Consider the following 21,920-nt stretch of genomic DNA (forward strand, 5'->3'; position numbering starts at 1 on the left):
AAAGTCCAGGACCCAGATGCACAGGGCAGGGTTGAGACCCAGGGTCTCGAGCTTAATGACGAGTTTGAAGGGTACTATGGTGTTAAATGCTGAGCTGTAGTCGATGAACAACATTCTTACATAGTTATTGCTCTTGTCCAGATGGTTTAGGGCAGTGTGATTGCGATTACGACGTCTGTTAACCTATTGGGGCGGTAAGCAAATTGGAGTGGATCTAGGGTGACAGGTAGGGTGTAGGTGATATGATCCTTGACTAGTCTCTCAAAGCACTTCATGATGACGGAAGTGAGTGCTACGGGGCGATAGTCATTTAGCTCAGTTACCTTAGCTTTCTTGGGAACAGGAACAATGGTGGCCCTCTTGAAGCATTTGGGAACAGCAGACTGGGATAGGGATTGATTTAATATGTCCGTAAACACACCAGCCAGCTGGTCTGCGCATGCTCTGAGGACGCGGCTAGGGATGCCGTCTGAGCCGGCAGCCTTGCCAGGGTTAACACGTTTAAATGTTTTACTCAAGTTGGCTGCGATGAAGGAGAGTCCACAGGTTTTGGTAGCGGGCTGTGTCGGTGGCACTGCATTGAGCGAACATGAAGTTGTTTAGTTTGTCTGGAAGCGAGACATTGTGGTCCGCGACGGGGCTGGTTTTCTTTTTGTTGAATTGCGACTCTACTTTGTCTCTATACTGACGCTTGTATGATTGCCTTGCGGAGGGAATAGCTACACTGTATTTGGTCATGTTTCCGGTCGCCTTGCCCAAATTAAAAGCAGTGGTTCGTGCTTTCAGTTTTGCGCGAATGCTGCCATCAATCCACAGTTTCTGGTTGGGGAACATTTTAATTGTCGCCGTGAGTACATCACCGATACACTTGCTTATAAACTTGCTCACCGAATCAGCGTATACATCAATGTTGTTGTTCGATGTTATCCGGAACATATCCCAGTCCATGTGATTGAAGGAATCTTGAAGCGTGGAATCAGATTGGTCGGACCAGCGTTGAACAGACCTGAGCACGGGCGTTTCCTGTTTTAGTTTCTGTCTATAGGCTGGGAGCAACAAATGGAGTCGTGGTCAGATTTGCCGAAAGAAGGGCGCTGGAGGGCTTTGTATGATTCGCGGAAGTTTGAGTAACAGTGATCCAGAATTTTTCCAGCCCAGGTCGCTCATTCGATATGCTGATAAAATTTAGGGAGCCTTGTTTTCAGATTAGCCTCATTAAAATCCCCAGCTACAATAAATGCAGCCTCAGGATATGTGGTTTCCAGTTTACATAGAGTCCAATGAAGTTATTTCAGGGCCGTCGAGGTGTCTGCTTGGGGGGGGTGTACACGACTGTGATTATAATCGAAGAGAGTTCTCTTGGTAGATAATGCGTTCGGCATTTGATTGTAAGGAATTCTATATTGTTCACCTAACTCCTATATAATTCTATATTGTTCACCTAATTTCAGTGTATGTGAAAAAACAAGCAATGTGTAGAGAATCATAGTACCATCTAAATCGCTGTGAAATATATTTTCAATAACCGAAAGTAAGACTGAAAAGTGTGGGAGGGGATGGGGAGTAAATCCAGGAGGGGGGAAGAGTTGTTTGAATTCAGGTAAGTATTGTTGCAACTTGCCTAGCTTCCACAAGGGGCTGCGTGTAGACAACGGGCTCTATTCAATCCACATCTTGGAAGTTCCGCTTTAATATGGTAATTTAACAGCAACGATCCCACTTTTGCAGCGATTACATTCCTGGTAAATGCTGCATATATCAATCAGCTCAATCGGAAATTACCTTTACATTTCTATTGCATAATCTGTAACACCTCACTCAGTTTTACAGATTGAACAGAGCACATAGTTCCTTTAGAAGGTACAGAATACGGTCAAGGGGATATTTGCCTCAGAGTGAATCTGAGATTCTCAGAATCTCTGGCAGATGACCAAATCTCATCAAAAGGAATGAAATAATTCCTGTTTGAAGATCATGCATAATAACTGTAGTGATGGTGACCAGTGACAAATAATGGTGAGCAGCACCCCCTTCTGGTTGAATACAGGAACAGCAAAATCAATGACAACTACCTCCCTCTAACATGGAGGAAGAGATGGAACTCAGAGGCTGTCCTACTGTAAATGGCACCCTATTGGCAAGGGCTGATAGGGGTCAGATCAAAAGTAGTGCACTATAGGTTCCATTTGGGACACAGGCAGACGGTTGGTAAAAGACAAACAAAACCCAGAAATCCAAAGACAAATTTATTGCATACTGCATGTTCTGTAAGAGCCTTTATAGCGTATATAGAGAACATCAATGAACACATTAGAATGTATATAGATCTGTCTTCAAAGTTTACCAATCACAGAACAAAGTTGTACCCTGTGGATACCTTTAAATTATACAAAGTGCACAATTAAAGTTAATTCAATTCAGCTGCATCAACAACTGTTAAAACGGAACTGCCGAACTGTTTTCCTCTCACAGAAACAGTGGAGAGGACCACTGCATTAAGGCTTTACATTCAGACACCTAAAGATATATGATTGTACTGTAAGGAGATACTTTGCTTAACATACTAAGTTGACGTCTCCATCAATCTAGCTGGTTCCAAAAGTGACCCATGCATTATACTGGAATGAAACAAGAATACAAACCATAGACCTTAAATACACATTATTCTCCAAGCATATTTGGCACCATATTTGAGCATAGAATACAAGTACAACTTACAATACATTGTTTGTAATAATATGGAGGTAATATAGCATTTTGGCACAACACAATAATAAGTATTTATGCAAAGGACTGATCGTTATGTGCACTATACTTACTGATAAACTTCCCGTTTCAAGCTAAAAAGCTGCAGGAACAATTCCTCCTATAATGAACATGGTCAGAATCTACAGAACCAAACCCTGTCTATAACCATCAGAGGACCAAACAACAACGTATTCACTGACTGAGACCAAATACTACCCATTTAACAACCAAAGCACCCTTTCTCAGAGGAAAATTATATCAGTGGTCCTCAACCTCTGGTCCGAGGACCGGCACTGGTCTCTGGGATGCTGCTGACTGGTCCCTCAGATTGTTAGCTGACAACAACGTAGCCAGAAGTGCCTTCAAGGACCATAGCAGCTTGTCAGTTCTTGGTACAAGAGGGTCCATTGTTTTCTGGTCCCAGTGGCATATAAAAGGTTGAGAAACAGAGTTAAATTACACAGAATTACTGCAGGAACCTTTAAAGGGTCATTTCGATTAATGTAAATATTGTGTTTTTTCCCCACCCACAGTTAACCCAGAAGAATAGGGTGCCATGGTTGGTATTATGTGGCAGAGCTTTTGTTGTTGCACCATAATATGGCAATTCAACTTTAAGGGGGTTTCCAGACCTGTCTTAAACCATCTCATGAAAACAAAAAGTAGGTATATAGATATCATTAATAATATATTCAACAATACTATGTTTATTAATAACAATATGTGTATAGTAACATCAATATATTGAATTGCTCAACATTATGATATTATATGTATAAATTCTTATGAATATATATAGGCATCTGCTTGTGTTATACAGAAGCAGTGAGAGATATGACATAATAATAACGTTATCTTTATTTATACGCCTCCAAACGAATGCAAATCAATGCGTTCGCCATTGGTCTACAAGGTAAGACAATAACGAACTGCGATACTGAATATGAATTGAACCCTCCCATGCACAGAGAGGTTTCAACACAGATCAAGACTGGTTTCAAAACAGGCCTGTGAAAACCCTGACGCAAGTCCAGAGGGGGAAGACTATTGGGGTAAATCAGCACCCCCTAGTGGACATGCATAGAACCTACCTATATTCAGATCTAAAGGATTTCCTCTGATTTAGCATTTTGGTCAGCGTCATTTGTGGGGCTTCGTGAATAATAACACCACCTAGGCTAAGAGGATTCACTGTCACCCACAGGTTAATGGGATTTATGTAGAGTTACATCAAACATCAATTAATGATTTTCAACCACTATGGTCCAATGGAAAATTATACCATCACATTCACTTGTTTTCACTTCGAGGCTACATCCCTCATTATCCTTCCACTTTAACCTCTTCAACTAATGCTCAACTGTCTATGCTAAAATTCGCATTGATCGCCACACATTTGTTTTACACCGGAAACAAAGCTGAGAGAGCAGCAAAACTACATACAAATGTACCGTACTGTAATATGGACAGAAAACAAGGAACACACCATTCCTTCAGTTCATTGAACCTGTATTAACCTCCATCTGTGGTGGGGCACAGTACTATGTGTTGAGATGTGAGCTACTGTACTGAGCATATCCTGGGGGGGAAAGCTCTTCCAGGTTGGTGTATTTACCAGTGACAGAAATACACTTGTCGTATGCCTCAGGCTTTGATTGGCAAGCTGCCTTATAACACCCTGATAACTCCACTGTATCTTCCACAGATGTACCGAACCACCAATCCCGTAACCCTCGACCCCTAAAGAGAAACAAGAAACGCAACACTAAGTATATGTAAAAAATATATGCCTGGATACAAGACATGCAGGCAATGTCCACCATCACAGGTGGTTTAACTCACTAACAAGTGTAACAACTAACAAGGAAGAGCCCTCCAGCAACTCAATGAAGGGAGAGAGAGCACTTCAACACGAACAGGCCAATAAAAGGTAGCAGGCATGCAATTTGCGCAAAAAGGCAAACAAATGCCCATATTCTTATTCATAACATAACTCCACGTTTGTCTATGCAAATGTACTCAACAATGGCATTGAGAAGCTCACGATATCCACAATCAAAATCACTCGCGTTGAGATCGGAAACAAGAAAAAAAATGTTAATACCCTGCTACGCCAAGACCAAGCTCTACTTCTACGATAAGCAGTGGGTCAGTTTTATACACTGACAGGGAAAACAGGGTTCATATCCCTCTTTTTTACTATCCTCTAAAGGCTACAAGTCACTCACTCCAAGGTCTTATGAAAAACAAAGAGAGAAAAAAGATGCCCTCCAACCGCAACATATCCCCAATTCAATACCACAGGTTCTGTCCTATTCAATATTGGGACTATATTCTGGAGTTACTTGTTTCTTCAGTTGCCTTTTCCATGGATTCAAATAATATAGAGCTAAAGTGGGGTTCAAGCACGATGAGGAACCAATATGTAGAGCTACAACAAAATTGCTCTGCAAAGGACCGCCTTCTACAACAGTGCAAGGGCCTCCGGAGCTGGGCAAACTGGAGCGGCATGCACCACACAGTAGCAAGCATGTCAGTCTCCCTACAACTGGAGGGGACTGAAATAGGCCAGAATGGATCCCAAATGGACCCAAATGGAGCCAAAATGGTGACCAACAGCAGCCAAAATGGAGCCTGAATTGCCACAATGCTGCTTAGTTGCCTTGCACTTCCACTTCAAAGGTTGCATCTAAAGGCCTGTGAGATCCACAATGGCCTTGATGAAGATTATGTCGTCGCGGATGTAGGAGTTCTTGGCGTCAAGCTTTGAGAGCGGGCAGAACAGCGGGCAGCCGCTGGCGATGTTCATCTCGCTCACAGGCCTCTGGAAGGAGGAGGAAGTGATGTCAGGCCGGAAGGCGTCGATGATGTGCTCCCTGCTACTCTGGTCCAGCAGCATCAGAGTCACCTGGTGAGAGGTAGAGAAAGAAAGAGAGAGAGACAGAAAGTGTGAATTCCACATGAGCATGTCTGATTTATTCATCAGAAATCTTCATGCAAAATCTACATTTATTATACATTTAGATTTATAAATTACAAGATTGCTGTGAATTTCAGTATGTAAAAAAATCTGATCAAATCTGTGCATTTTATAAATGAGTTCACCGGTCCTTGCCTTCTGGTTAAAGGGCCATTTTAGCAGAGCATCACTCAGTCCTCTCATCACCACAAAGAAAAGAGAAAGGTGACTGCCACGCCCTGTCCCGTCCCCATTCAGGTAGATCCGCAGACACATCTTATAGCCGTATTTACTGGTGTAGAATGCTGTTGGGGAAAAATACATATTTTATAGCCATATTTATTGGTGTGGAAGGCTGAAAGAGGAAAATTGGGGTCGGAAACACAATAGACTACGTTGTGTGCTGTCCTCATGACTTGCACTACTACGGAACAATGTAGTCTCGAATTAGACTCAGTTTGTTCTGGCTTCAGTCTTGACTCGGACTGGAATAGCTCTGGTCTCACTTAAGCTGGTCTATAGCACTGGTTCTGGGAGATACCTGGTGAGAACATGGCGGGGGCTCGGCCAGCGATGGCGTCCTGTCTCTTCTTGGTGAAGTCAGAGATCCTCCAGACGAAGACGCCATCGAATGTGGTGGCCGACATCTCTCTCAGCCTGCCCTCCATCTCCGCTACCGTCAGGTCCTTCAGTCCCACCGTCCTCTCCAGCTGCCGCACCTGAGACACACGCACGCGCGCACACACACACACACACACAACAGTGTGCTAGCTTCTATGAATTAAAAAAAAATAACTCTGAATCTCCAGCTTTATACCCCATTATACAACGCGTGGTTAGGAATTCCTATTGTTAGAGCCCCTCCCACCCATGATATATGAGACAACATACACATGGCCACATTCATATAAAGTGGCATCGTTTAAGTCGTTACCTAGAAACCCCACTACCACTAGTCTTAGCACCTGTAATTCGTCATGGATGATTTTTGAGTTACTTTGATTTGTTTTATCTACTAATGTTGAATGAATGGTGCCAACAAGAGGAGGAGGATTTTAAAAGTAATTAAACAAGAAGAGCAAGTGGACCAGCAACCTGAGCCTAGCGTTAACATTAGACATGCAGAAATCAGTAACATTAGCAGAAAAAGAGAGAAAATTAAGAAGCTAGCTACATCAAGACAGAACAACTGGGCAGTGGAGTGCTTTCTGGAATGGCTATCATTCAAGGGAATAAACATCGATCTGGCAACCGTTTCAAAACACGAGATGGGTAATATTCTCCGGAGTTTCTACGCCACCTACTGAATAAGGTGTGGTTTGATTTGCAGTTGCACTTTGGCCGAAAAGGCAATGAAGGAAATCGCAAACTGAAGCCAGACTCATTCGTAATAAAAGAAGACAAAAATGAAGAAACCAGGAACCACAAAAATTCAAGAACCACAAAAATCCAATGGAAAGAGACAGAGAATCGTTGTGCCTGCATGTATGAGAAACTAGGGGAATGAGCTCTGTCCCACGTAGAAATGTGCAATTCAGCATCAGAAATAAAGCTGTCGATGCTGTGACCATCTGAAAAACGATATCATTGTGGTTTCTTTTCTGATCTGCCTCATCAATGTCTTTGCTACAATGTTTCAGCTCTGTATTCCGATCCATGGACAGCGCCCCCATAAAATGTTTCAAACTGGCATTCAATTTCCCTATGGATAGACCAGACGTGCACTGTTTTCAGAACCATGGACAGCGTCCGTAGAAACCAAAGTTCTGGAACTGTCAATACGAATAGAACTAACAACCAGAGAATGCTTAAAATGTCACTTGACAACCAGTGTTAGTGAATATAGCATCACGTATTGTTGAAAAATGTATGGTTTGGGAAATAATCTAGATTTTTAATGCTGGTAACCCATTGTATAAAAGCAATAATACACTCAAGGCCATGTGTTATGACATTTTTATCATGGCTGTGGTTTGTACGCCCCTCGGCTTTGCCTCGGGACTATGCTCATATCATTGCCATGATAAAAATGTAATAACACTTGGCCTCTCATGTATTATTGCTTAAGTGAGTTATGCCATTGAATTTAAAGTGGCACTGCAGTCCCCTTTTCACCATATTTAACACCTGATTTACTTAACAAAAAGGCACATCTCAATAGGTGGTCCAGGTACAGTTGAAGTCGGAAGTTTACATACACTTAGGTTGGAGTCATTATAATTCGTTTTTCAACCACTCCACAAATTTCTTGTTAACAAACTATAGTTTTGGCAAGTCGGTTAGGACATCTACTCTGTGCATTCCAACAATTTGTCATAGACAGATTATTTCACAATTCCAGTGGGTCAGAAGTTTACATACACTAAGTTGACTGTGCCTTTAAACAGCTTGGAAAATTCCAGAAAATTATGTCATGACTTTAGAAGCTTCTGATAGGCTAATTGACATAATTTGAGTCAATTGGAGGTGTACCTGTGGATGTATTTCAACGCCTACCTTCAAACTCAGTGCCTCTTTGCTTGACATCATGGGAAAATCTAAAGAAATCTGCCAAGACCTCATGAAAAACATTGTAGACCTCCACAAGTCTGGTTCATCCTTGGGGGCAATTTCCAAACGCCTGAAGGTACCACGTTCATCTGTACAAACAATAGTACGCAAGAATAAACACCATGGGACCACGCAGCCGTCATACCACTCAGGAAGGAGACGCTTTCTGTCTCCTAGAGATTAACATACTTTGGTGCGAAAAGTGCAAATCAATCCCAGAACAACAACAAAGGACCTTGTGAAGATGCTGGAGGAAACAGGTACAAAAGTATCTATATCCACAGTAAAACGAGTCCTATATCGACATAACCTGAAAGGCCGCTCAGCAAGGAAGAAGCCACTGCTCCAAAACCGCCATAAAAAAAGCCAGACTACGGTTTGCACCTGATCATACTTTTTGGAGAAATGTCCTCTGGTCTGATGAAGCAAAAATAGAACTGTTTGGCCATAATGACCATCGTTATGTTTGGAGGAAAAAGGGGGAGCCTTGCAAGCCGAAGAACGCTATCCCAACCGTGAAGCACTGGGGTGGCAGCATCATGTTGTGGGGGTGCTTTGCTGCAGGAGGGACTGGTGCACTTCACAAAATACATGGCAAATGATGTGGATATATTGAAGCAACATCTCAAGACATCGGTCAGGAAGTTAAAGCTTGATTCCAAATGGGTCTTCTAAATGGACAATGAAACCAAGCATACTTCCGAAGTTGTGGCAAAATGGCTTAAGGACAACAAAGGCAAGGTATTGGAGTAGCCATCACAAAGCCCTGACCTCAATCCCATAGAAAATGTGTGGGCAAAACTGAAAAAGCGTGTGCGAGCAAGGAGGCCTACAAACCCGACTCAGTTACACCAGCTCTGTCAGGAGGAATGGGCCAAAATTCGCCCAACTTATTGTGGGAAGCTGGTGGAATGCTACCTGAAACGTTTGACCCAATTTAAAGGCAATGCTAACAAATACTAATTGAGTGTATATAAACTTCTGACACACTGGGAATGTGCTGAAAGAAATAAAAGCTGAAATAAATCATTCTCTCTACTATTATTCTGACAATTCACATTCTTAAAATAAAGTGGTTATCCTAACTGACCTAAAACAGGGAATTTTTACTAGTATTAAATATCAGAAATTGTGAAAAACTGAGTTTAAATGTATTTGGCTAAGGTGTATGTAAACTTCTGACTTCAACTGTACATGTAAGTCATGACATAGTTCAAACACAAATGTTCTTAAATGCATTTTGATTGGACGATTGAGTAAATAGTCAAACTGAAATAGTCTCATGTGGGTATTATATGTTGATTCTTCAAATACCCTGTTTTGCTCTTTATTTCTCCTCTTTGGTTAATCAAGTAAGGAGAAGGCTGATGACATCACAGATTCCAATCAGACCAACTCCTTGAATGCCCTACTGTTTGAGGTTTGCAGTTGTGTAAAAAACAAAATACCTATTTTTCTCAAAAAAACGTTTTACCCTAGTGTGTGTACTTTACTGTATTTATACTTGGGAAATCGCTGTTCAACAATAAAAGTAAAACAAATCGCTGGAGGACGTCTTTAAATGTTGGAAAGGGACTCTATAAAGCAAATGACAATTTAATCTCTGCTTCAGGGTCCTCATTCCTACCTTGTTGCTCAGGGCCTCAATCTTATCCTGGTCCAGTCGATGCTGTCTGTTACCTGCCTCCATGGTGGTGGTGAAGCGTTCTACCTCTCGGTTCAACACACACACCACATTCTCAAACGTCCCCACCTTCACCTCCAGGTCAGTGCACCTGCGTCCCAGCTCCGCCACCTTGGTCTTCTCACTGTGGAGCTGCAGCTCCAGGGCCGCCCCCACCGAGCTAGGCAGGGGGGTGAAGGAGGTGGACACGGTCAGGGTTGGGACCGGGGCGGGAGGTGGAGGCAGAGGAAGAGCCGGGGTAGGAGGCCCCGGGAGACCTAAGGAGGAAGAGGAGGAGGTGACCCCCTGCACGGGAGGCCCGATCGAGGTGGTGCTGATCTGGGAGACGCGGACCTCCAGCTCCCTGAGGGAACGGTGGAGGTCCAGGAGCTTGTGTCCGGCTAGCTCCAGTCCCTGCGGCTGCAGGCCCTCCATGCTCACCTTCAGGGATACATAAGTAAACACTGAAAAAATAACCACTCCCTCAACAAAATAAAAAGGAGCTGATCGTAGACTAGGAGACAGAAGATACTGTGTATTTAAATACTGTATTCTCAACATAGCTCATTCTAATACTTCTACTACTGTACATTGCATTTTAGTTACACTGTTTATACACACCAGATATTTATTTATATACTGTATTCTCGACATAGTTCACTCGAATATATCTACTGCGTACATACCATTTTTAGTATATCTTGGGGGAACACATCAGGTGTACATACATATAGATTTCATTTGGATTACTGTTACTGTGCTATTTCATGTTAATTCAATTTGTTTTCCAATGTTTCTTGATTTACAATTTTTTTATTTTAATTATTTGTCTACTCTACGTCATTGACATTTTACTGCATTGTTAGGAGCTAGTAACAAACATTCTGCTGCACCCGCTATAACATCTGCTAAACTGTGCACGCACCAATAAACTTTGATTTGACAAGGCAAGTAAATGCTAAAGCTAATCTAAATGCTAACGCTAATGTAACTGCTAAGTAAATGCTTAAGCTAATCTAAATGCTAACGCTAACGTAACTGCTAAGTAAATGCTAAAGCTAATCTAAATGCTAACGCTAACGTAACTGCTAAGTAAATGCTAATGCCACCAACCATAATTTAGCGAAATAGGTGTGTACACTGCTATTCACCAAACAAAAAGGTGTACAAACAGCATTTCCGCTCCACTACATCCATGCTCACCCTCACCTTCATGCCCATAATGTAGTGTAGCAGCAGGTTGAGGTGCTCGTAAGCACAGGCCCTCTCGTGGTCGTGGATCCTCTCCTTCTCCACCTGCACAGAGAGCGGGGGAGAGGACAGCTGTTTTAACAGTAGCACCTTAACCAGGTATTAACTAAGAAATAACATGGTCAAATGGTAATTACACAGTAACAACCTTGTTTGTTTCATTAGGATTGGTTAAAACCATAGCTCTGAAAAGATAAAAAAGCTACTTACTGACATATCACACCCAACAACATGGAATCTGCACGGCGTTCTGAATTTGCTGCAGAACTTAATGTGGTCCACATACTTGGGGAAAAAGCCAAAGAAGAAAAAAAGACAATGATTTGACAAGTTCTACAGCCATTTCAAACATCATCCTTCTTAACATAGTGTGGATTATTTTTCTCTCAATACTGTGCTTCCTTTTCTGTCATGCATTTTCCAAATGCATTCAGTCACAAGTTCCCAATGACAATATAAAATTGGCTATATTGTGTGTGTTGAAGATTTAAGAACTCACCTTCTCCCTGGGGATTTTCTTCTTGGCACAGCCTTCACAGATCATGGGGTACTTGGGGCAGATCTCGTCGTGGGCCTAAAAAGGACATGTTTTTGTATAGCTTCTTACACAAATTGATGCTAATACTGCTTGCAATCTTGACGCGATCATAAACCAGCCATTTGAGAGATTTAACAACCAACAGACGGATGGATGGGTGTTCTCTCAGAGCCTGCATTATTTCTCACCTTGATGTTTTTGAAATGAAATGGTTCCTTGCAGTACTTGCAGTTGAGGGTTCTCTCAGGGCACTCTCGCTCGTTGTGGCGTTCCTGTTCGTTGAAGCGGATCCGCTCTTTACAGGAAGGGCAGGGGATGATCATGAACTCACACTTCTCTTCGTGACTCAACTGTAAGAGACGGAAAATAAAGTTAGGATTCACTTGGCTTTAGTATACGTTCATAACAGTGTAACCAAGGATCTTCGGTCAAACTGATCATGACAAAAGAGCAAAGCAAAACCCAGACATGAACTACAGTACTGAGATGCATTGCTTACAAGCATTTCTGGCACATTGGTGGTGCTCCTTCAATTATGCGTGTCTGTCTAAATGCATCGTCTGAACGATGAAAAGGTTGATAATCAGTCTAAAAAACAGGCAACTAACCTCGTATTCTTTAATATTGCCTTTCCAAGTGCAACCTTCGTTGATGCAGATAGCAGAAAGGTTTTCGACCTCTCTTCGAGCTGCGTTGTCAGGAAAAGCCTGCAGAAGTGAGAGCAAACAAAAATGGAGGCTTTTGCTGTTACAGTTAATCTGTCCTGTTTTCCAAACGCATCATTTATGATTGCGAGGTGTGTGTGTGTCTGTGTGTGTGTGTGTGTGTGTGTGTGTGTGTGTGTGTGTGTGTGTGTGTGTGTGTGTTTGTGAGATAGAGATAAGTGCACACGCTCCAAATAGCGTGGACGCACTGGCACTACCTTTGCATTATACAACACAAGGAGAAGCTACTGTACACACGGATAACACCAGCTAGACATTACTTCTGAATGACAGGGCTTTTATAAAACCAGTGTAAACAAGGTCCGATTCAAAAGTTGAATGACATCACCAGTATTTAAAGGATACATTTAGATCTCACTTTTTCTTTGGGACGATGAACTGACACTGGAATAAAAGACTGAAGAAGAAGCTCCTAGAGATTAACATCTTTTAAATACAGTGCATTTGAAAACCCCTTGATTTTTTCCCACATTTTGTTACGTTATAGTCTTATTCTAAAATGTATTAAATTGTTGTTTTTTTTCCCCTCATCAATCAACAAACAATACCACATAATGACAAAGCAAAAACTGTAAGATATTTTTGCACATTTCAAAAAAATGTTTTTACTGAAATATCACATTTACATAAGTATTCAGACCCTTACTCAGTACTTTGTTGAAGCACCGTTTGGCAGCGATTACAGCCTCGAGTCTTCTTGAGTATGATGCTACAAGCTTGGCACACCTGTATTTGGGGAGTTTCTCCCATTCTTCTCTGCAGATTCTCTCAAGCTCTGTCAGGTAGGGTGGGGAGTGTCGCTGCACAGCTATTTTAAGGTCTCTCCAGAGATGTCTGATCAGGGTCAAGTCCGGGTTCTGGCTGGGCCACTAAAGGACATGCTGAGACTTATCCCGAAGCCACTCCTGCGTTGTCTTGGCTGTGTGTTTAGGGTCATTGTCCTGTTGGAAGGTGAACCTTTGTCCCAGTCTGAGGTCCTGAGCTCTCTGGAGCAGGTTTTCATCAAGAATCTCTTGGTACTTTGCTCCGTTCATCTTTCCCTCAATCCTGTTTAGTCTCTCAGTCCCTGCCACTGAAAGAAATCCCCACAACATGATGCTTCACCGTAGGGATGGTGCCAGGTTTCCTCAAGACGTGATGCTTGGCATTCAGGCCAAAGAGTTCAATCTGTTTCATCAGACCAGACAATCTTGTATCTCATGGTCTGAGTCTTTAGGTGCCTTTTGGCAAACTACAAGCGGGCTGTCATGTGCCTTTTACTGAGGAGTGGCTTCCGTCTGGCCACTCTACCACAAAGGCCTGATTGGTGGTTGTCCTTCTGGAAGGTCACCCCTTCTCTACAGAGGGGCTCTGGAGCTCTGTCAGAGTGACCATCAGGTTCTTGGTCACCTCCCTGAGGCCCTTCTCCCCCGATTGCTTAGTTTGGCTGGGTGGCCAGCTCTAGGAAGAGTCTTGGTGGTTCCAAACTTATTCCATTTAAGAATGATGGAGGCCACTGTGCTCTTTGGGACTTTCAATGCTGCAGACATTTTTTAGTACCCTTCCCCAGATCTGTGCCTCGACACAATCCTGTCTCGGAGCTCTACAGACAATTTGTTCGATCTCATGGGTTGGTTTTTGCTCTGACATGTACTGTCAACTGTGGGACCTTATATAGACGTGTGTGTGCCTTTCCAAATCATGTCCAATCAATCGAATTTACCTCAGGTGGACTCCAATCAAGTTGTAGAAACATCTCAAGGATGATCAATGGAAACAGGATGCACCAGAGCTCAATTTCAAGTCTCATAGCAAAGGGTCTGAATACTTATGAAAATAATGTATTTCTGTTTTTTATTTTTAATATATTGGTAAACAATTCTAAAAACCTGTTTTCACTTTTTCAATTATCGGGTGTTGTGTGTGGATTGATTAGGATTTTTTATTTATTTTTTACATCCATTGTAGAATACGGTTGTAACGTAACAAAATGTGGAAAAAGCCAAGGGGCCTGAATACCTTCCTAATGCACTGTATGTATTCAAGAGCAAGTGTGCCTAGATGTTCACAAAGACCAACATTGTAGACACTTACACAGCCTTGTTTTAGAATTGACGTGGGCTCTTCAAAAATGTCCTCTTTGATACAAGCATTGCATTTCTGAGGTCCATCTCTGCAATGGGAATATGTTGTCAACAAACAGTACAAAAGAACAGTAGTGTGTCATATTGTCAAATGTGTAATATACACTGAGTGTACAAAACACTCCTTACATTGAGTTGCACCCCGCCCCCCTCTTTTGACCTCAGAACATCCTCAATTCGTCGGGGCATGGATTCTACAAGGTGTCGAAAGCATTCCACAGGGATGCTGGCCCATGTTGACTCCAATGCTTCCCACAATTGTGTCAAGTTGGCTGGATGCAGTGGTGGAAAAAGTACCCAATTGTCATACTTGAGTAAAAGTAAAGATACCTTAATAGAAAATGACTCACCCAGTGAAATACTACTTGAGTAAAAGTCTAAAAGTATTTGGTTTTACATATACTTAAGTATCAAAAGTAAATTGAATTGCTAAAATATACTTAAGCATTAAAAGTAAGTAAAAAATTATTTCAAATTCCTTATATTAAGCAAACCAGATGTCACCATTACATTTTTTTTAAATGTACGGATAGCCAGGGGCACACTCCAACATCATTTACAAACGAAGCATTTGTGTTTAGTGAGTCTGCCAGATCAGAGGCAGTAGGGATGATAAGAGATGTTCTCTTGATAAGTGTGTGAATTGGACCATTTTCCTGTCCTGCTAAGCATTCAAAATGTAACTAGTACTTTTGGGTGTCAGGGAACATGTATGGAGTAAAAAGTACATAATCGTCTTTAGGAATGTAGTGAAGTAAAAGTCCAAAATAAAAAAAAAGTCCAAAATATAAATAGTAAAGTAAAGTACAGATACCCTAAAAAAATACTTAAGTAGTACTTTAAAGTATTTTTACTGAACTACTTTACACCACTGGCTGGATATCCTTTGGGTAGTGGACCCTTATTGATACAGGAAACTGTAATGAGTGAAAAACTCAGCAGCGTTGCAGTTCTTGACACAAACCGGTGCACCTGGCACCTACTACCATACCCCGTTCAAAGGCACTTCAATATATTGTCTTGCCCATTCATCTTCTGAATGCCACACATACACAATCCATGTCTCAAGGCCTAAAAATCCTTATTTAACCCATCTCCTCCCCTTCATCTACACTGATTAAAGTGGATTTAACAAGTGACATCATTAAGGCATCATAGGTTTCACCTGGATTCACCTGGTCAGTCTATGTCATGGAAAGAGCAGGTGTCCTTAATGTTTTGTACAATCAGTGTATTCATCAAGCATCATATGTTGAGGGGCATTTCAATAGTCTAAAGTTTTACCAGACCAGCACATACACATTACAGGGAAAGGAGACAAAGACGATTGTATACAATTGAGATACACTCTTTGAACTCCTACCTGACAGTCATATTGAAGCAGTAGGAACAGAAGCGGTGTCCACACTGGGCTTGGAAGGGCCTCCGCAGCAGGTTGTGACAGCAGTTACACAGGTGCTTATCCTCCAGCTTATTGGCCAGGATCTTCTTGGGGAAGCCGGGTTTGTTGCTCTCCATGGACGATGGAGGGGATGGTTCTTGCGTGGCCATGTTTCACTCAGTACGCCTCAGACCTGGCAACAACAATGCCACAGAGTCCAAATAAATATGAAAACACTACTATGAGGTATTGACATGACAAGGCAGGTTTTTCTATGTGTTGATGACATGATAAAGCTAGAATGATCAGTGTGCGCAAGTCTCCATTTGCCATCTTCTTCTGAGTCTCTTTTTGAAATCACACTATAATACTGGTTAATAAAGGTGCAGAAGGTACACTACATACTGATTTTTATTGATATGACACTAGGATCATTCCACCAATTCAGTGCCTTTTGAGAAGCATAACTTTGTCCATTTGTTTTGTAAAAAAGACATTTTCCCATCAAGGGGTTAAAGAAAAAAATAACTATAGTAAGTGACATTAAGTGCCGAAAAAAATAACAGGGTTGACTGTAACAGGTTTGACAAATTAATCTAAATAAGACATAAATCCCCTTGTGACAGGGGTAACGGAAGCATGTTGTGTGCAACAGGGAGGGGAAATAGAATGCAAGCTTCACAAACGATTGTTAAAACATTTATAGCCTAGTTGGAGTCCCCTATTTGATTTCTCAAAAAACAATCCTTTATCTGATCGTCCCTGTTTTGCACCACTTTTTGGTTTGCTTCCTGTCTTTAAGGTGTGGGTAATTATTTTGTTTGCCTGTTCTTGGAAAAATTTTGTGGGTGCTCATGGTAGGTCTTTTAGGTCCCAGATGTTGTTGTTAGTCAACTTCAGTGGATACCCACATGAGTCTATTAGAACTCCTCCTAAAACCCTACCTTTTCTGTTTTGGTTGTTGTCAGTGACTCTGTTGATAGTTCCTCCTTCTGTTTGAGTGACAATTTTTCATTTTCTTGCTGGGGAACGTAACACCACAAAATACTAGAAAATGGCCAATATGAGTAGAACCATCTAACCTGCTTTTACACTATGATTTGACTATTAGATGTTCAATGTTTTTATGAAAAAACAATTTAAAAAGGAATAGTTCTACCATATTATAACGAGCAGTTCACGTAACTGGGTTAACCTTAAAATGAGACAGGAATAAATTAATCACATGATCAATAATACTCTTCAGAAATGACTCAAAGCAACAAAATAACCAGGGCTTTACGATGATGGTGAAAACTTGGGAGTTGGGATTCAAATCGTCCTAGAAGGTGCAGAGGGTGTGTGGAGACGTCAAAATGCTGAGATTGTATTGAATTCTTCATGAGGTCTATATTAAATGGCACTTCATTTAATATAACATGCTTTTAAAATTCAAGAATTGTGCACAAGTTCTACTTAAAATATCAAAGGGATGCAAAATGTACTCTTTTTGTGGAAAGACCCACTAATATTATACTACTTCAGTTATGTCAGAGAGAGACAATTGGGCAGATCTGATAGGTTACAAACGCGAGCCATTATTGCTTGTTTAAATGGTGGCATTATAGCCAAATAACTGCAAGGTATGGCATCTAGCCTAATCCTTTGACATTCCAAAAAGCTTGTCATTGTTGCACTAGAAAATATAGAAACAAATAATTTTAACACCCATTTGAAACATTACGGTACAACTACACACGATCCATCACATGGTATGCTTGTACTAGTACATGCACCGTGCATTAAGACAGTCACTGACACTATCAACTTCAATGCAGCTAGCCAGGCCTATAGAGAGAGATGGCATAAGGCCCGTCTCCCTTTGTTTACATTTCGAGTCAGCAGTCATAGCGCCATGTCGCTCGAGCTACATTCGTGTCGGGAACAGTCGATCTTCATGTCACGCACAAACGAAATGCTCGGCGTAGTCAGACAATCCGAATGATGCTTACAAATCGTAAATCCATTGTTGTCGCCCTCCGCTTTCCCCTGTTGTCGTTGCTATAGCTATCAGCATCTTTAGCTGGAAGCGGTACCCTACACGTCTAACCGCCACGCCCCTTTAAAAAGCAGGTGCACAAACCAGTTTGATGTCGAAAAGGTTTCCTATTGAAAATGGACGAAGGGCAATTACATTACATTTACCAGCGTTTTAAACCCTCATCGCTTGCAGGGGTAGTAGAATGCTCCTTCTCGTCGCAGCCCCGCGGGCGTTAAATGTACAAATGTTGCATGTGACTCTGCAGAAGAATGATTCAGTTTTCTTTAACGTTAACGACATAATACATATGGTACGGAGAAGCTAGCTAGGGCTGTTATTGTTCAACTTCGCCATTGCACTGTGCTGTGTGGGTGTTACGTCATGTGCAGACTGAACATGGGTTGACCAATGATGTGTAGGCTACATATAAATCATTAGGATTGACTTGACAGCCAGACCAAACGTGAGCCTGTATAGGGGGGTGCATTCCTAACCGTATTCCTTTTCTAAAAGCTTCATATTAGACTAAAATACATTCATACAAAAAAAATATAGAGATGGATCAATTCTACAGTTATAGATTTGCATAATTATATATGTTATACATTTTATAACTCTTGACTATTATTTCTACCAAATTCCAGTATAGTTACTATATAAGCATACCTCATGAGATACAGTTCCTCAAGTCAGCATTTGAGGTAGCTATAAATTGTAGGCCTAGCAACTGCTACCGTAACTGGTAAAAGAAAAACATTCAAAGTAATAGATCAACGGGACTATCTTCAGAAGTGAAACATAACCTGTATCAAGGTTGTGTGAGGTGTTTCCCTGGTAAGTCAACAGTGCTCTGTGTATTCAGAGAAATGGACACTGAAAGAGGATGCAAATATTTCATTCACTTGACACTGTCAAAAAGTACTAAGTCAATATGAAGCAAGTCTATAGTTTGCTCTGTGGGAAGGTTGAATGGCCGCACTCAAGGTTAATTAGCAGTTAACCCACTGTTCCCCGGGCGCCGATGACGTGGATGTCGATTAAAGCACCCCCCGCACCTCTCTGATTCAGAGGGGTTGTGTTAAATGCGGAAAACATTTCAGTTGAATGCATTCAGTTGTACAAATGACTAGGTATCCCCCTTTCCCTGCTTTGCCTGAATGCAAATGCTACTCAAAGTAGGGGACCATTGTTGGTGAGGGAGCCAACTATCACTATTGAGATGCACCCCATCCTCCTATGCATCTGTGCCACTCCAGTAGAAAGGGGATTAGTAGGGTCACTGACAGGACAGAGGTCCGTATCTGGGCTTTCACTCTGACAAAGATTTAAAAAGGAAATTAGGAGAGAAGTAATGAGAGAAACCACTAGCAAAAACAAACAAAAAACATTAATAAATGAGAATTAGCAACATCTGCTGGTTCGGAGATGCTACGCCTCGACACATGGCATTGCACTATTATGTTAAATCCTTAAGTGCTTATTGAAAATGCAAGCTATTCACCGAGTTATTAGCGGCATTTAGGCATGTTGAATGACAGTTTGAGATGAAAAAAGCAAGAACTATAAATATTGTATTGGCAATGCATCTGTAACAAAAGGGAACATGAACAGCAGGCATTACATTTTGTCTTTAGAAAAACATTGAAATAGATGGGTCCTTGGGACCTACTCATACCTGAAAAAATCACATTAATATTGAAAATGTTCAGATACAGTACTACACATAGGCTAAAGCTTATGGCTTGTCTTCACTAAGGGTTGCATCTTGACTTCAAATCTGCACACTAATCGCTATTTTAAATGTCAATCTTCCATTGACCTCCAGGCATGATTTAAGCGAAATTCTGAGTTATTAGCCGCATGAGTTTGAAGTTAGGATTCGGACCAAACTAGCTACATTTGCTGAAATGTCTCGATTACTCTGGCACGCAATCAGATACAAAATAATGGGTTTTGTCCTGAGTAGAGAGAGAAGGAAGATACTGCTATTGCGCAGAGAGAGAAGGAAGATACTGCTATTGCGCAGAGAGAGAAGGAAGATACTGCTATTGCACAATTAAGAAATGCTCTCTTTTCCAAAGTGTCCGTCTGTTATTTGGCAACAGATTGCAGATCAAATCTGCAGTGTTTTCACCAGAGTTTTAAGAAGGAACTGCTTCGGTCCAGCGACGCGATCAGTATCTCTTCAAGTAGCTTCCTGAGATTTCACTGTATCTGGTTTTGTTGGATTATAGACAGATTAAATACATATAATTTGATAACAATAGAATGCAATAGAGGCTGATGAGCGAAGAACACTCCCACAATGGACTCTTGACAATCTCCAACAAGATCATTATACTATTCACCCATTATGTAACCAAATGGAGAATGGTCACACAAAAAATATGCTATTGTGAAAGCAGAGCTATTGTCCAACTTAATTAAAAGTTGTTAGCTCAGTGACAGAGCTGACTGCATGGCATGTTTGAGCAGTTTCATTGAGAGTGGTGAGGTGACAATGACAGTATTTACAGTGCCTTCAGATAGTGTTCACACAACTTGACTTCCCACATTTTATTGTGTTACAGCCTGAATTTAAATTATATTTAATTGAGATTGTGTCACTGACCTACACACATCATGTAAAAGTAGATTTTTTAAATTATTTTTTTTACAAATTTGTTAAAAATGAAAAGCTGAAATGTCTTGTGTCAAGTATTCAATGCCTTCATTATGGCAAGCCTTAAGTTCAGGAGTAAAAATGTGCTTAACAAGTCACATAATAAGTTGCATGGACTCACTGTGTGCAATAATAGTGTTTAACATAATGTTTTTAATGACTACATCATCTCTGTACCCCACACATACAATTATCTGTTAGGTCCGTAAGTCGAGCAGTGAATTTCATACAGATTCAACCACAAAGACCAGGGAGGTTTTCCAATGCCTCATAAAGAAGGGCACCTATTGGTAGATGGGTAAATGCGGCACGGTGTTGTTATTAAGTGCACATTGTATCAATACACCCAGTCACTACAAAGGTAAGCATCCTTCCTAACTCAGTTGCCAGAGAGGAAGGAAACCACTCAGGGATTTCACCATGAAGACAATGGTGACTTTAAAAAGAGTTAGCATTTAATGCCTGTGATAGGAGTGTTGGATTCTGGGTGAAACTTTGAACATTGTTATACTGAGAAGTATAGGAACATTAGTTACAAAAGAGACATGAGGGGTGCCATAAAGAAGCTTGGGAGGGACTGAGTGCAGGGAACACGATTGCATGTGGCAGTACTGATAAGGGGAGAAATTGTTGAAGGCTCATATGACTTAGCTCCCTGCTCAGCAATAATGATGCAATGTTTAGAGATAAGGAGGAGACTCCACCCAAAGTGGGGTATGAATACTACTACGGGGGAAGCCATGTTTGTGTCTGAATTACAGCTGTATCGACCATTTGGGAAGAATTAAACTTGGTTAAGCTTCTCTAGTGTCCGTGAGTTATCTACTCTGAAAATAAGAACCTAACAGGAGAAAACAGAGGATGGATCAACATTGTAGTTACTCCACAATACTAACCTAAATAACAGAATGAAAAGAAGGAAGGAAGCCTATTCCAAAACATGCATCCTGTTTGCAATAAGGCCCTGAAGTAAAACTGCAAAAAACGTGGCAAAGAAATTAACTTTATGTCCTGAATACAAGTGTTAACTTTGGGGCAAATCCAACAAAACACATCACTGAGTACCACTTCATATTTTCAAGTATAGTGGTGGCTGCTTCATGTTATGGGTATGCTTGTCATCGGCAAGGACTAGGGAGTTTTATAAGGATAGAAATAAATGGAATAGAGCTAAGCACAGGCAAAATCCTATAGGAAAACCTGGTTCAGTCTGCTTTCCAACAGACACTGGGAGACAAATTCACCTTTCTGCAAGACAATAGCCTAAAACACAAGGCTAAATATACACTGGAGTTGCTTA

General features: G+C 41.3%; 1 protein-coding gene across 4 annotated transcripts; it reads right to left on the reverse strand.

The window, feature by feature from the left end:
- Nucleotides 1-2,233: 2,233 nt before the first annotated feature.
- LOC110509690 (TNF receptor-associated factor 2) lies at nt 2,234-18,375 on the reverse strand. 4 transcript variants are annotated; one of them, XM_021590725.3, is made up of 12 exons: nt 18,123-18,375; nt 15,921-16,131; nt 14,508-14,586; nt 12,318-12,416; nt 11,898-12,059; nt 11,671-11,745; nt 11,382-11,456; nt 11,130-11,216; nt 9,885-10,361; nt 6,249-6,426; nt 5,864-6,012; nt 2,234-5,656 (listed from the first exon to the last, which is right to left on the reverse strand). In XM_021590725.3, the coding sequence occupies exons 2-12, from the start codon at nt 16,106-16,108 to the stop codon at nt 5,438-5,440; spliced, it is 1,788 nt and encodes a 595-aa protein (XP_021446400.1). In that variant the 5' UTR covers nt 16,109-16,131; nt 18,123-18,375; the 3' UTR covers nt 2,234-5,437. The 4 variants fall into 4 exon arrangements, with proteins under 4 accessions (XP_021446400.1, XP_021446401.1, XP_090083194.1 ...); XM_021590726.3 differs by having other exon boundaries at nt 17,930-18,325; XM_090227068.1 differs by having other exon boundaries at nt 14,687-16,131; nt 18,123-18,318.
- Between the last annotated feature and the right edge of the window lie 3,545 nt (nt 18,376-21,920).

This window comes from Oncorhynchus mykiss, chromosome 29 (assembly GCF_057628025.1).
Source record: "Oncorhynchus mykiss isolate SJ-2025 chromosome 29, ASM5762802v1, whole genome shotgun sequence".
NCBI classification, from domain to species: Eukaryota; Metazoa; Chordata; class Actinopteri; order Salmoniformes; family Salmonidae; genus Oncorhynchus; species Oncorhynchus mykiss.

What these genes read in the sequence shown, in the direction of transcription:
- LOC110509690 (XM_021590725.3), bottom strand. Translation starts at nt 16,108, where the DNA reads ATGGCCACGCAAGAACCATCCCCTCCATCGTCCATGGAGAGCAACAAA. An exon ending in TTCATTTCAAAAACATCAAG is followed by an intron (nt 11,746 to 11,897) that starts GTGAGAAATAAT and finishes TGTCCTTTTTAG; the next exon opens with GCCCACGACGAGATCTGCCC. An exon ending in AGAAAATCCCCAGGGAGAAG is followed by an intron (nt 11,457 to 11,670) that starts GTGAGTTCTTAA and finishes TTTTTCCCCAAG; the next exon opens with TATGTGGACCACATTAAGTT.